At 37.9% G+C, this 12,860-nt stretch overlaps 1 protein-coding gene across 1 annotated transcript; it reads left to right on the top strand.

Moving 5' to 3' along the window:
• Window positions 1-5,297: 5,297 nt before the first annotated feature.
• Window positions 5,298-10,399, top strand: LOC141660494 (uncharacterized). The gene is made up of 3 exons (XM_074467480.1): window positions 5,298-5,655; window positions 5,752-5,945; window positions 10,253-10,399. Exons 1-3 carry the CDS (start codon window positions 5,298-5,300, stop codon window positions 10,397-10,399), a joined length of 699 nt encoding a protein of 232 aa, XP_074323581.1.
• Window positions 10,400-12,860: the final 2,461 nt, after the last annotated feature.

Raw genomic sequence — 12,860 nt, 5'->3', positions numbered from 1 at the left:
GAAAAATGAACCCGCAACTGAATGCCCAGTAGATTCAGAATCAGCAGGTAGGGGTCCTCCAATAGGTGGCCTCATATCAAGAGGTGTTATAGCTCGCAGTGGTGCAGCCGACACAATATGAGGTGATATAGCTAACACCGGTGGAAGAGCAAGGTGTGGATCAGATGACGGTCCTCCAACTGAAGGCTCAGAATGATCAAATGGTACATGAATGATAGAATCTGCCATCGCTGCTATCTGAAAATCACATCGCAAGATAAAAATCTCGAATCACAACACAAATCAAACCAAAACCTACTATACAGTCGCACTCAACCTCTCGATGTCCTATCTTTCTATTTCTTACTCTTAATCCTAACCCTCTACCCATTTCTGACAATCTATGCTTGTGTCAGTGACTTATAATCTGTAGTTCTGATACCAAACCTATATAAACCCAGGTCAGAAGTTTAGGGTTCACGACATACACACATAATAAATAAACTTATTTAGGAAAATAATATATGTAATGACCTTACTTACCATAATCCACGGATCGCAACAGTTTAAAGTATGCACACAAGCGATAACCTTATTTACATTATAAACGTACCAAATCCCAACTAGTTTAACTTACATTTGGAAATAAAATATTCTTACAAACTTTTAAACTCAAAACTAAAAGTAAAAGTCTTCAGCTAGCTTATTCCGTCTCAACCTGGAATCCTAGCTCGCCCACTTGTCTGGGGATCCTCGCTAAATGAAATGATTTAAGGTATCAAGTTTCTTGTTAAGCAATGACTAGAATCAGATATTCATTTTAAACTTAATAACCAAGGTTAGGCTACTGATCGGTCATGCACTAACCCCAAGAAAGGCACACAGCTCTGCTCTATATACTGGATCCAAGGCACACATTGGCCTAATACGACCACGAATCTGTTGTAACCACGAATCTGGTCCACATTTATAAAGCCATCCAAATCTATAACAATAATAGAATAAACAATGTAAATCAATAAACAGAATCATAAATAACATTCGTCTCAAAGCATAAGATGATTCATAATACCATAAAGGTATAACAAGGTGTTTATAAGGATTGGCTTTCAAATTATGAAAGAATCAGATAACAGAAGAACAAGGGTTTAATGGTTACAATGATTAGTCTTCTGATGTACAAGGTATAAAGGTTTGTATGTTAAGAAAATCCAAATCAGTGATCTGTATATGGCATATGTTAGGTCACACAACACTGTAGAAGGGGGTTGAATACAGTTTTTATACAATCAAATCGATTTAACACAAGTATGTAACAAAGATCAAGTATATTCAATAAACTCTGTTACAATATGAACTGTTGTTCTCTCTCAGTGATGAACAAATATCACTAAAAGCTGCTAGGTTACAATGTATAATCTTCTCGATAATGATAACACATATAGTGTAAATCCTAAGTCTGTGTTTATATACTACACAGTTATAAGATATATTCTAATTGATATGGAATACAATTTTAACTCCTAAAATATATCAATCAGATATCTTCTACAAGTCTTTCAGTCTTCTAACTCTTTCCATGCATATCTTCTATTATTTTAGTCTCAATCTTCTCCTGTAAATCAGCTTCATTCCTTAACTGAAAGTCTTCCCGCACTTAAGTTCTGATATGACCTTAAGTTCTGATATTAAGTTCTAACTTCCAGTAAGTCCCGATTTATCCTGTTGTTAAGTTCTGAAAACTAAACACAAATCATATTAGACATGACATCTCAAATATATCTAACAATCTCCCCCAACTTGTAAATTATGCAAAATATAAAAGTTAATAGATTTGATGATGTCAAAAACATTTAAGTACAAATGCAATAAGAGTTTAACTAGATAACTATCTATAATTTATAGTCCTTGTAGCTTTTACCAATCTCACTGAGTCAATCTGAATCCAAAGTGATTCATGACAAAGTTTGATATCAGCTTTTCTTCTTCAATCCTCAGGACTTGAGCTATTGCAGTCTTGACTTGCTTCAACTCTTTACCCTGACTTTCAATCTGGTAGATTGCAGTCCTTAGAGTAGAAATATGGTTTCTTTCTAAACCATCATTCAGTCTTATTACCCTTGGATGAGAAGAATCTTCATTGTAGCATAGACATTTCTCTTTCAGTATCACTTCAAGCTTAGCAGAATCCTTCTTCATTGGAATTTCACTTCCATCATCTTCAACAATATTAGGAATAAATTTTGTAACCCTTGAACCAGAAATTCTAGCTTTATCTCTTATGGTCTTCAATATGAACTTTTACCATCTCATGGTAATATCAGAATTTACCTCTAAAAGGTAATGAAAGAATTGAAGTTCTTTCAATGATTTGTTTAGAACTTCTGATTCTGACATTTGATATGTCCTTCCATCTTTAAGAAATAGAATCAGATTGTCCTTGACATTGTGCTTGTCATGAGCATCCGATACCACTTGAACAGAGATAACCTTATCAAGGTGTTTTTGTGTAACATCTTCAAGAGGTTTGTCAGTTAGCAAAAATGGATCTCTAGTAGCAACTTCAACTCCTGTCTTGATCTTAGCTTCATCAGAACCTAGTCCAGCCCCGTCTCTTGGTTCTCTAGCATTTAACCCAATAGTCATGAAATCAGAAAACAATTGGCTTTTCTTTGGATCTGATGGTTTGACATTTTTCCATAGAAGTTTCTTTTTGTCAGCTACTTCCATCTTGTCTAAATCAACTTGAGCACTGTCAAAGGCTGATGTTTTGATGACTTTATGAGAACTTGTTGTTTCTGTTGTAGCTTGCAGTTCTTCACTCTGAACAACTTGAGCCTTGTCAGAGGTTGTCTTTGATTCTTCAGAAATCTTCCTTCTTTTCAGAGTTTGAACATCTTTATCTTTAACAAGAGTATCATCAGTAACTTGAACCAGTTTGCACACAGGTTTTATCAGGATTTGAGGAATTTTCATCTCCAGTGGCTTGGTTGGTTCATCAACTTTTCCTTTCCCTTTATCTTTGGGATCAATCTCAGTCTGTGATCTAGTCTTGGGCTTTGATGCCTTAGTATTTGACTTCTCCTTGATCACAATGCCTTTTTCCTTAGGCCTTGGAGGTTTCTTTGCAGCAGAAGCTTTTGGCTTTATATTTGTCTTTTCAGCTTTAAATATAGCTTCTTCCTCCTTGAGATTTTCTAAATCCATTCCAGGATTATGCTTTGGAAATGATCTTCTAGCAATTTCTTCATCAAGTGTCTGAATCTTGGGATCCTTTTAGTAGACTGTAGTCTGGTTCCCCTTTAGCTTCAGAGTTTGCAAAAACTTTTGAGAGTCTTGACTTCCACCTTGTTTCAGAACATCAGGCTTTGTCATCAGACTTTTCTTATCAGAACTTGATATCAGATTTTGAATTTGAGCAGCTTCAGAACTATTCTTCTTTTGAGTAGAAGATTTGCTTGCATCAGAAATTAGTTTCCTAGAAGAAAACTTGTTGTTGTGCTCTTTTCTTTGAACTTGACCTCTACCCTTGCTAGGGTTTCCCTGGTCATCAGCTTCATCATCTTTCTTCTTCAGTACTTGATCATTAGATCATTTGGACTTAACTATCTTCTCCCCCTTTTTGGAATAATCAGGTAATAAGAGAGAGAGAAGAAGTTCAACTGAAGATTGGATTTAATCCAATTGAGCTTTTTGAGAGGCTTGATTTTGTAGGACCTTAGTAATTTGGGCATTGTTGTTGATTAGTACTTTGATTTCAATTTCGTACCTTGTACCCGGATTATTTCGGAAAGACCTTATTTGCAATTTATTCCCGTTTATACTTTATTCGCACTTTTCATTCGAAATAATGTTAGATTCGCACTTTGATTATCTCTATAATATTGCCATCTCATTACCATGCTATATACTTGCTTAGATAGAATTTTATTATTTAAATTCATTTGATCCCCTTAGAACTCGATCATGTTTAATCTTTCCCTAACATATCCCTTGAATAAGATCTTATTACTTGATATTTACCCTTATTATAACTTGTGTATGCAAATTTGAACTGTGAATAAACCTTTCTTGTCTATATTCATAAACATGCCTCTTCGTAGAGCTCACAAAACCAATACCGGGGATCATAAAGATCCACCACCCAACTTGGCTCAACTTATGAAAATACTTCACCAACAATGTGTTGCCCTTTCTCAGCAACAACTCATTCAGCAACAATTTCAACAACAACAACAACCACCTCCACCACCACCATCTCTTACCGCTTTCAAATCATTCCAAGCTGTGAACCCAAAGGAATTATATGGAACTCAAGACCCTGTAGAAGCCCAATCTTGGCTTAAAGAAATGGAGAAAGCTTTCACGCTAGTTGATGTAAGTGAAGAAAAGAAGGTCGACTATGCGTCTTATTTTTTGAAAGGCGAAGTGAACTATTGGTGGGAGTCAGCCCGTGCTTTAGAAGAAGAAGAAATTATCACTTGGGGTAGATTCGAAAAGATTTTCTTAGACAAGTATTTCCTGAGGTATATGCAGACTCAAATAGAATTGAAATTCTTCGAATTGAAATTGAAACAAGAAGGATGACCGTGGGAGAGTATGAGAATAAATTCACTGAATTGGGTAGGTTTGTTGGAGATTATGTGGACACGGATGAAAAGAGAGCGAAGAGGTTTCAACAGGGATTGAAGCCTTGGCTACGAAGCAGAGTGGCTGCTTTTGAATTGGCCACATACGCTGAAGTGGTCCAGAAGGCAAAGGTAATTGAAGGAGAAAGCGATCAAAACTTGAAGGAGAAAGATAGTAAGAAAAGAAAGTTTGGAAGCAATGGTGAAGGATCGGCTCGAGGGATCCAAAGTGGCAAGAATTTCAAGAAGTTTGGATTCCGGAACCAGGGAGGACCCCGAAGCTTTAAGAAGGGTGATAATAAGAGTCAGAAGAATAGGATTCAAGGGCCCAGTGGTCAAAGATCCCAGCAAGCAACAAATCCGGAATGTAAATTCTGCAACAAGAGACACATGGGTGACTGCAATAAGGCTGACATCGTTTGTTATAAGTGTAATTCGAAAGGTCATTATGTGAATGAGTGTCGGAACCCGAAGCCTCCTATTATATGCTTCAAGTGTGGAAAGAACTGTCATATGTCTAGGGATTGCAAGACCCCTAGAAATAACCAGTTAATGCAATTGACGACCGTCCCTTACAATCAAGCAATGATATCTTCTGTTCCAACTCTTCAACTACCTTCAAATTAACCTTTTGAATTTGCAACTCCAGTGTTCCCTCCTTCCTATCCTGCTCAGGCCAGGACATTCAACATGAATATCAGGGATACTGTTCAGAGTTCTGAAGTTGTGGCAGGTATACTTTCTGTCAACAACATCAATGCTAAAGTGTTATTTGATTCCAGAGCTACTAGATCTTTCATATCTGAATCTTTTGTTGGCAAGTTGAATTGTGAAATTGAACCGTTAGTTGAACCTCTATCTATCATTGTGGTTATTCAAGAACAAGTATCGGTAAAAAGTATTTGCCCTCGGTGTAAAGTAGAGATATCAGGCTACAGTTTCCCTGCTTCCCTTATACCTTTTCAACTAGGAGAATTTGGTATTATATTAGGAATGGATTGTTTAGCAGAATATGGTGCTCAAATAGATTGTAAGAAGAAAGTGATTCGTAAGTCCCCTCAAGAAAAGAAAGTAGAGTTTATAGGGGAGAAATAAGTTAAAACATTTTTGACAATGATTCAAGCTAAAAAGTTTTTAAGAAAAGGGTGTGAAGGGTATTTGGCTCATGTAATGGATAGATCTAAGGAGACGCCGATTATAGAAGGTATCCCGATAGTTAATGAATATCCTGATGTATTTTCTGACGAACTTCCTGGATTGCCGCCTGATCGTCAAATTGAGTTTTCCCTCGACTTAGCGCCCGACGTGGAACCTATATTGAAGGCACCTTATCGTATGGTACCAGGAGAGATGAAGGAATTGGCCAAGCAACTACAAGAGTTATTGGATAAAAGAGTTATAAGGCTGAGTGTATCTCCGTGGGGTGCTCCAGTTCTGTTTGTGAAAAAGAAGAATGGAAGTGTGAGACTGTGCATCGACTATAGAGAGTTGAACAAATTGACAATTAAGAATAGGTACCCTTTACCTCGTATTGATGATTTGTTGGATCAACTTAAAGGAGCAGCTCACTTTTCGAAGATTGACTTACGATTGGAATATCATCAGTTGAAGATTAAGCCGGAAGACATACCAAGTCTGCTTTCAGAACCAGATACGGACACTACGAGTTTCTACTTATGGCATTTGGATTGACAAATGCGCCAGCCACCTTTATGGATTTGATTAACCGAGTCTTCAAGGAGTATTTGGACAAGTTTGTCATTGTGTATATTGACGACATTCTAATATAATCAAAGACCGAGGAAGAACATGTTGAACATCTCATAATAGCTTTAGAGACTTTAAGAAAGGAGCAGTTATAAGCCAAGTTTTCAAAGTGTGAATTCTGGCTGCGAGAAGTTCAGTTTCTAGGACATATTGTCGGAAGTGAAGGTATTCGAGTTGATCTGGCAAAGGTAAAAGCTGTAATGAATTGGGAAAGGCCGAAGATCCCGACTGAAGTTAGAAGTTTCATGGGATTGGCCGGATATTATCGAAGATTTGTGAAGGATTTCTCAAAGATTGCAGTACCATTGACAAAGTTGACCCGAAAGAATGAGAAGTTTGAATGGACGGAGAGTTGTGAAAAGAGTTTTCAAGAATTGAAACAGAAGTTAGTCACCGCTCCAGTATTAGCCCCGCCAGACGATAAAGGAGATTTTGTAATATTCAGCAATGCGTCACACAAAGGATTGGGATGTGTTTTAATGCAACACAGAAAGGTGATAGCCTACGCGTCAAGACAACTTAAGCCTCACGAGCAAAGCTCCCAATTCATGATTTGGAATTAGCTACAATTGTATTTGCTTTGAAACTGTGGAGACATTACCTATATGGAGAGAAATGCGAGATATATAAGGATCACAAGAGCCTGAAGTACATTTTCACTCAAAAGGAATTAAACATGAGGCAACGAAGATGGTTGGAGTTGATTAAGGACTATGATTGCACGATCAATTATCATTCTGGGAAAGGGAATGTAGTAGAGGATGCTTTAATTCACAAGGAGAGATTGAATATGTTGACTATGGCCCAATAGTTATCGAAGGAATTTGAGAAAATGGGAACTGAGATTCGAGTTCCAAGTGCACCTATAGGAATGATTTGTACGATGACATTTCAACCAGAATTATTACAAAAGATTAAGAAGTGCCAAGAAGAAGTGATAAACCAAAGGATGAATGAGTTGACGGGAGATGAGATTTGCACTCAAAAAGACAACCAAGGAATTCTGAGATTCTCCTCAAGAATTTGGATACCGAATGTGGAAGAATTGAAGAATAAGATTTTGAAGGATGCTCACAACTAAGAATTTTCTATGCACCCGGAAGCACAAAAATGTACCAAGATTTGAAACAGAACTTTTGGTGGCCGGATATGAAGAAGGAGATTGCACAATGGATTTGTAGATGTTACACTTGCCAGAGAGTAAAAGCCAAACATCAGAGACCGAGTGGGCTAATTCAACCCTTAGAGATACCTGAATGGACGTGGGAGCACATTACAAAGGACTTTATCATGACGCTATTTGGGTAATAATTGATCGATTGACTAAGTCGGCTCATTTTCTACCGATCAACGAGAGATTCTGTAACGCATCAGTACACATCCTAATCCGCGATATGAAGTATCGCTGTAAATGACAAAATTCCCATGCTCGTCTAATAATACGAGTACTGGTGCGGTTACCAACCGATTCTTCAGTTCTTGAAAACTTTCTTCACATTTATCATCCCATACGAACTTTTCATTTTTTCGAGTTAACTTGGTCAACGGCGTAGCTATTTTCCCAAAATCTTTGACAAATCTTCTATAATATCTTGCCAATCCCAAGAAACTTTGAACTTCTGTCGGTGTCTTTGGTCTTTCCCAATTTAACACAGCTTCAATCGTCGCTAGATCGACTTGGTTGCCTTCCCTACTAATGATGTGCTCCAGAAATTGTACTTCTTTTAACCAGAATTCACATTTTGAGAATTTCGCGTACAGTTGCTCTTTCCTCAGAATTTCTAAAGCTATCCTCAAGTGCTCAGCATGCTCTTCTTTCGTCTTTGAGAAAATCAAGATGTCATCAATAAATACGATCACGAATTTATCCAAATATTTCTTGAATACCCTTTTCATCAGATCCATGAATGCTGCTGGCGCGTTGGTCAAACCGAATGCCATTACTAGAAACTCGTAATGTCCATATCTCGTACGAAACACAGTCTTGGGAATATCTTCAGATTTAATTTTCAATTAATGATAGCCTGATCGCAAATCTATCTTCGAAAACCATGCGGCTCCTTTTAGCTGATCGAAAAAATCGTCGATTCTCGGTAAAGGTTACTTATTCTTAATAGTGAGCTTATTCAATTCCTGATAGTCAATTTATAGTCGCATACTTCCATCTTTCTTCTTCACGAACAATACCGGTATACCCCATGGGGATAGACTGGGTCGTATGATGCCTCGATCTAGAAGATCTTGCAGTTCCGTTGATAATTCCTTCATTTCGACTAGAGCCATTCGATATGGAGCTTTCGAAACTGGTTCTGTACCTGGTGCTAGATCAATCGTGAATTCAATTTCTTGATCTCGCGGTAACCCTGGAAGCTCATCTGGAAATATGTCCGGAAACTCACATACAACTGGAATTTAATCTAGTTTAGGACTTCCTTTTTCAGTATCTAACACGCAAGCTATGTACATCTCACATCCTTGTCAAAGCAATCGTTTGGTCTGCATCACTGTCAAAAATTTCTTCCGCTGTTTTTGGCCCTTGAACATTACCGTTGCATTTTCCGCAGTTCGCAATTTGACTTTCTTATTCGCGCAATCAATCTGAGCATTATGACAAGCTAACCAATCCATTCCTAAAATGACATCAAACTCTCCTAAATTAAAAGGAATCAAGTCTACAGAAAAATGATGTCCAGCTATTTCTATATCACACGCAGAACATACTCGATCTACTGGAACTTGGTCGTCATTCGCTAATTTTATAATTAACGTCTTGCCCAACCATTTGATTTCACAATGCAACTTATCGAAAAATTCTTCAGAAATAAATGAACGGGTAGCTCTAGAATCAATTAATACTTTTGAATCTACGGAATTCACCAAAAGCGTACCTGCAATTACACTCAGACTCTGAACTGCTTCTTTCATTGTCATGTTGAAAGTTGTTGCTCTGGGTTGATTAGGCGGCGGTGGCGGAGGTAATGCCAATACTTTAGGAATACTAGCTGCCATTGCCGGTCCTTTACAATTCCTAGCGATATGCCCTTTCTTTCCACATTGGTAGCAAGTAATTTCTGTTGTCTTTCCCGTTGGACATTCGTTAGAATTATGCCCTTACTACTTGCATTTGAAACATGTCACATTCGCTTTGATACATACGCCGGTGTACTTGCATCCACAATTTCTGCAGTACGGCACTGGGACTCTGATAATTCCCTGCTGTTTGGGGACTTGGAAATGATTACCTATTTTCTGGGTACCTTGTCCTATCCTTTTGAAATTCAAATTTGTCCGGGCTTGAAATCCCGGCTTCCTCCTAGAGTGGTCTTGGAAACTTCCCTGTCCTCTATCCCTTTGAGATTTTTCACTTTCTACTTCAATGATCAAGGTTTTCTGGACTACGGTGGTATACGTCGTTAATTCAAAAACTGCAACTTGTCCACGGATCCACGGTCGTAATCCTTCTTGAAACCTTTGAACTCGTTTCTCTTCAGTATCCACTTGTTCTGGAACGAACCTAGCCAATTCAGTAAATTTGGCTTCATACTCTGTCATGGACATACTTCCCTGTTTCAGTTCCAAAAAATTTATCTGCATTTGATTTCTCACATAGCAAGGAAAATGTTTCTCTAAAAACAACTCTTTAAACCTATCATATGCAATAACATCTTCACCCTCTAAAGACTTTTTAGATTCCCACTAATAATTTGCTTCTCCTTTCAATAAACAACTAGCAAAGTCAGTCTTCTGGTCTTCACCTATCTTCACTAGTGCAAACTCTTTCTCTATTTCTTTTAACCAGGTGGTAGCTTTAATAGGATCAGATGACCCATCAAATTCTGGAGGTTTAACCGACTGAAACTGCTTAAAAGTAACAACAGGTAATGCTGGTGGTATCTAGGACTCAGGACGAAGTGGTTGTTGCAATATTTGTTGTTGAATCTACTGTTGTTGATGTTGCATCTATTGCTACATCATTACCATCTGTTGTTGTATCAGATGAAACATTTGGTTCATGGTCACATTAGTCTGTCCTTCGGAATTGATGTTAGAAGTCTCAATCTTAGTCTTTCTTTTTGGTGCCATCTTCTGATAATAAAACAAGTGATATTTCTTTAACAGTTTAATAAATAATTGACAGTGTGTAAGAAAACAATTTATCTTGTATTAACTACATGGTTTAAATAAAGAAAACAGTTGTTGAATATAAAAACTTGAAATGTAAGCGGTTAAATAAAATGTTTTTTCTTTTCTCTCTTTCTTTTTTTTCGACAGAATTTAAAATATGAGAAGCTATAAAATAATAAAGGAAAGGTAAATGCTTCAAAACTGTAAGGACTGAAATTTAAATATAAGAAATTTGAAAAAGTTTGTTTTATATATATAACACCAGCCTCAGGTGTAAATGCTTGATAAAAAAAGTCTTGCTCTGCTGGTTATCACCGCGGCTACAAGTCACACTAACAACTATCAGTCAAACTACTACTACAGGTTAAACTACTAATACACACATACACACTACTCACTATGTTATACTAGTCTGCATCTATATACATCTGCATTCTGTAGTCACTGTCTCAAAACCCAGGCGGAATATGCCTCAGCTCATCCCTAAGTGCTTGGACCAAATTCTGTGCCAAGCGGAATATCCCGTAGAACTCTGCGAAAGAAGGCGGTCCCTCATGGGTCAAATCATCTAGCACCCAAGTGGCACTCATCAAAACCGACTGTAACCTCTGTCTCATATAGTAATCTGGTTGTAGGGCCGCTAATGGTCCTCTGTCCCTCTGGTCAAATAAATGCATAATCTCTCGGCACTGTGCTCTCCAATACTCCATATCCTCTCTCCTAACCCTGTATTCATGGTATGGTACTATATGCGGCTGTGCAACCTGACCCACTGACTTCTGTGACAGAACCCTCGGTATACCTGCACCCTGCTGTGGTAACCCTAACTGTAGATCCACATCATGCTCTCCCATCCCCTCGATTGGAATCATCTGAAATACGTCTGGCTTTGGGGCATGCATTGGTATAGGAGGTAACACTGGTGGTGGAGGTAACTCCGGCTCAATCCCCGATATAAACTGATGCTCAACTGGTAAAGGAACCATCGGCTCAAAGAACTCAAATGGATCGAACATCTCTATAGGGTCATGGACTATCCCATGTACTGGTGATACTGGCTCTTGTGGCAATGGTGGTGGAGGTGGTAGAGGAGGAAACATGTACTCAAATACTGGAGGTATAACTGGTGCTACTGGCTCGGTGACTGTCCTCTCAGAAGAAGCCGAATAACCTGAACACGACATCTGATAATATACCAAAGAAAGAAGAAAGGTCATTGAACAATCCTAAGATTTATACTTTCATATTATAATCTGACCTAAATCTTAACACTCTCTTCCTATTTGACTATTCCTACCCTATGTGATCTCCCTATCTTATCTTAATCCTAAAGTTCTTGTTTTCAGGTACCAAACCTACAGCTCTGATGCCAAACCTGTAACGCCCTCCAGACCCGGGGTATAAGTCTGGGGGTTACTAGCTAATCACCAAACCTGTATAATCTGATTAACACATAATAAAGAAATGAATCTAAACCCCTTTAACACTAACCAGGATCTTTTTAGGTTGAACTATGAAAACAAGAACCACTAACTACTTTTATTACAACCCAAATTCAAAATCTCACAAACTCTCTTTATTCCAAACCATTTTCTAATCAGCTTTAAACTAAGTTCATCTTTTATTCAAAAACACACACACATTAACTATCTACACTCCACTTGTTCGGGCAACTCAACGCCTCCTTCCTGGATTGGGATCAACACCTTGGGTATGAGAGGATCCCGAGGATTGACCCGCTTCTTTACCACTCGAGTCCTGATGGGTTTCATATTCCTTCTTAACTGAAAACAATAAGGTGAATAACAACAAAAAGGGTGAGCCAAAAATTACTCAACAAGTCCGCAAAATATAAATAGTGTTAAAGCAATTTAAATGAAACCTTAACCCGGGTATATCTGTAGAGATATAACCCCGCGAGAATAGAAAGAAGGCCATTACTGGTGAATACAAATGAATTAAACTGGACACATATTCGCATCTATACCCTGTTGAGCAGTCAGGTTACAGTACAGATCTATATCCCACTATATAGATCCCGTCGGGCACCCAGGCACTACGGCCCATCTCAAGGATCCGGTTATTTCCTGGTCCTTAGGATTAAGTAAACTTAATCCCCAAGTATCATTATCCAGTCCACGGAATAGCAACCAGAACAATCGGTATACTTTGATATATTCTAATCACCAGAATATATCAATAATTGTGAGTAACAATTGGAGTATGAACAATGAATTCAAATAAAATGGATAAATCAGGAATCGAAATGAAATATGAACAAGGGAATCAAAAGAGTACAAGCGTGACAAGAATCTGAAGATATATATCACTATTCTGAAAGTAGAATAGGGGAAAGACTTG

The sequence above is a fragment of the Apium graveolens genome, chromosome 5 (assembly GCF_009905375.1).
Source record: "Apium graveolens cultivar Ventura chromosome 5, ASM990537v1, whole genome shotgun sequence".
NCBI classification, from domain to species: domain Eukaryota; kingdom Viridiplantae; phylum Streptophyta; class Magnoliopsida; order Apiales; family Apiaceae; genus Apium; species Apium graveolens.
The sequence above is the reverse complement of the archived record's forward strand: the minus strand, read 5'-3'. Positions and strand labels throughout refer to the sequence as shown.

Coding starts and splice junctions, on each gene's coding strand:
- LOC141660494 (XM_074467480.1), top strand. CDS start 5,298: ATGAATATCAGGGATACTGTTCAGAGTTCTGAAGTTGTGGCAGGTATA. Junction 5,656..5,751: donor TTGTAAGAAGAAAGTGATTC/GTAAGTCCCCTC, acceptor TTTTAAGAAAAG/GGTGTGAAGGGTATTTGGCT. Junction 5,946..10,252: donor TGAAGGCACCTTATCGTATG/GTACCAGGAGAG, acceptor AAGTAACAACAG/GTAATGCTGGTGGTATCTAG.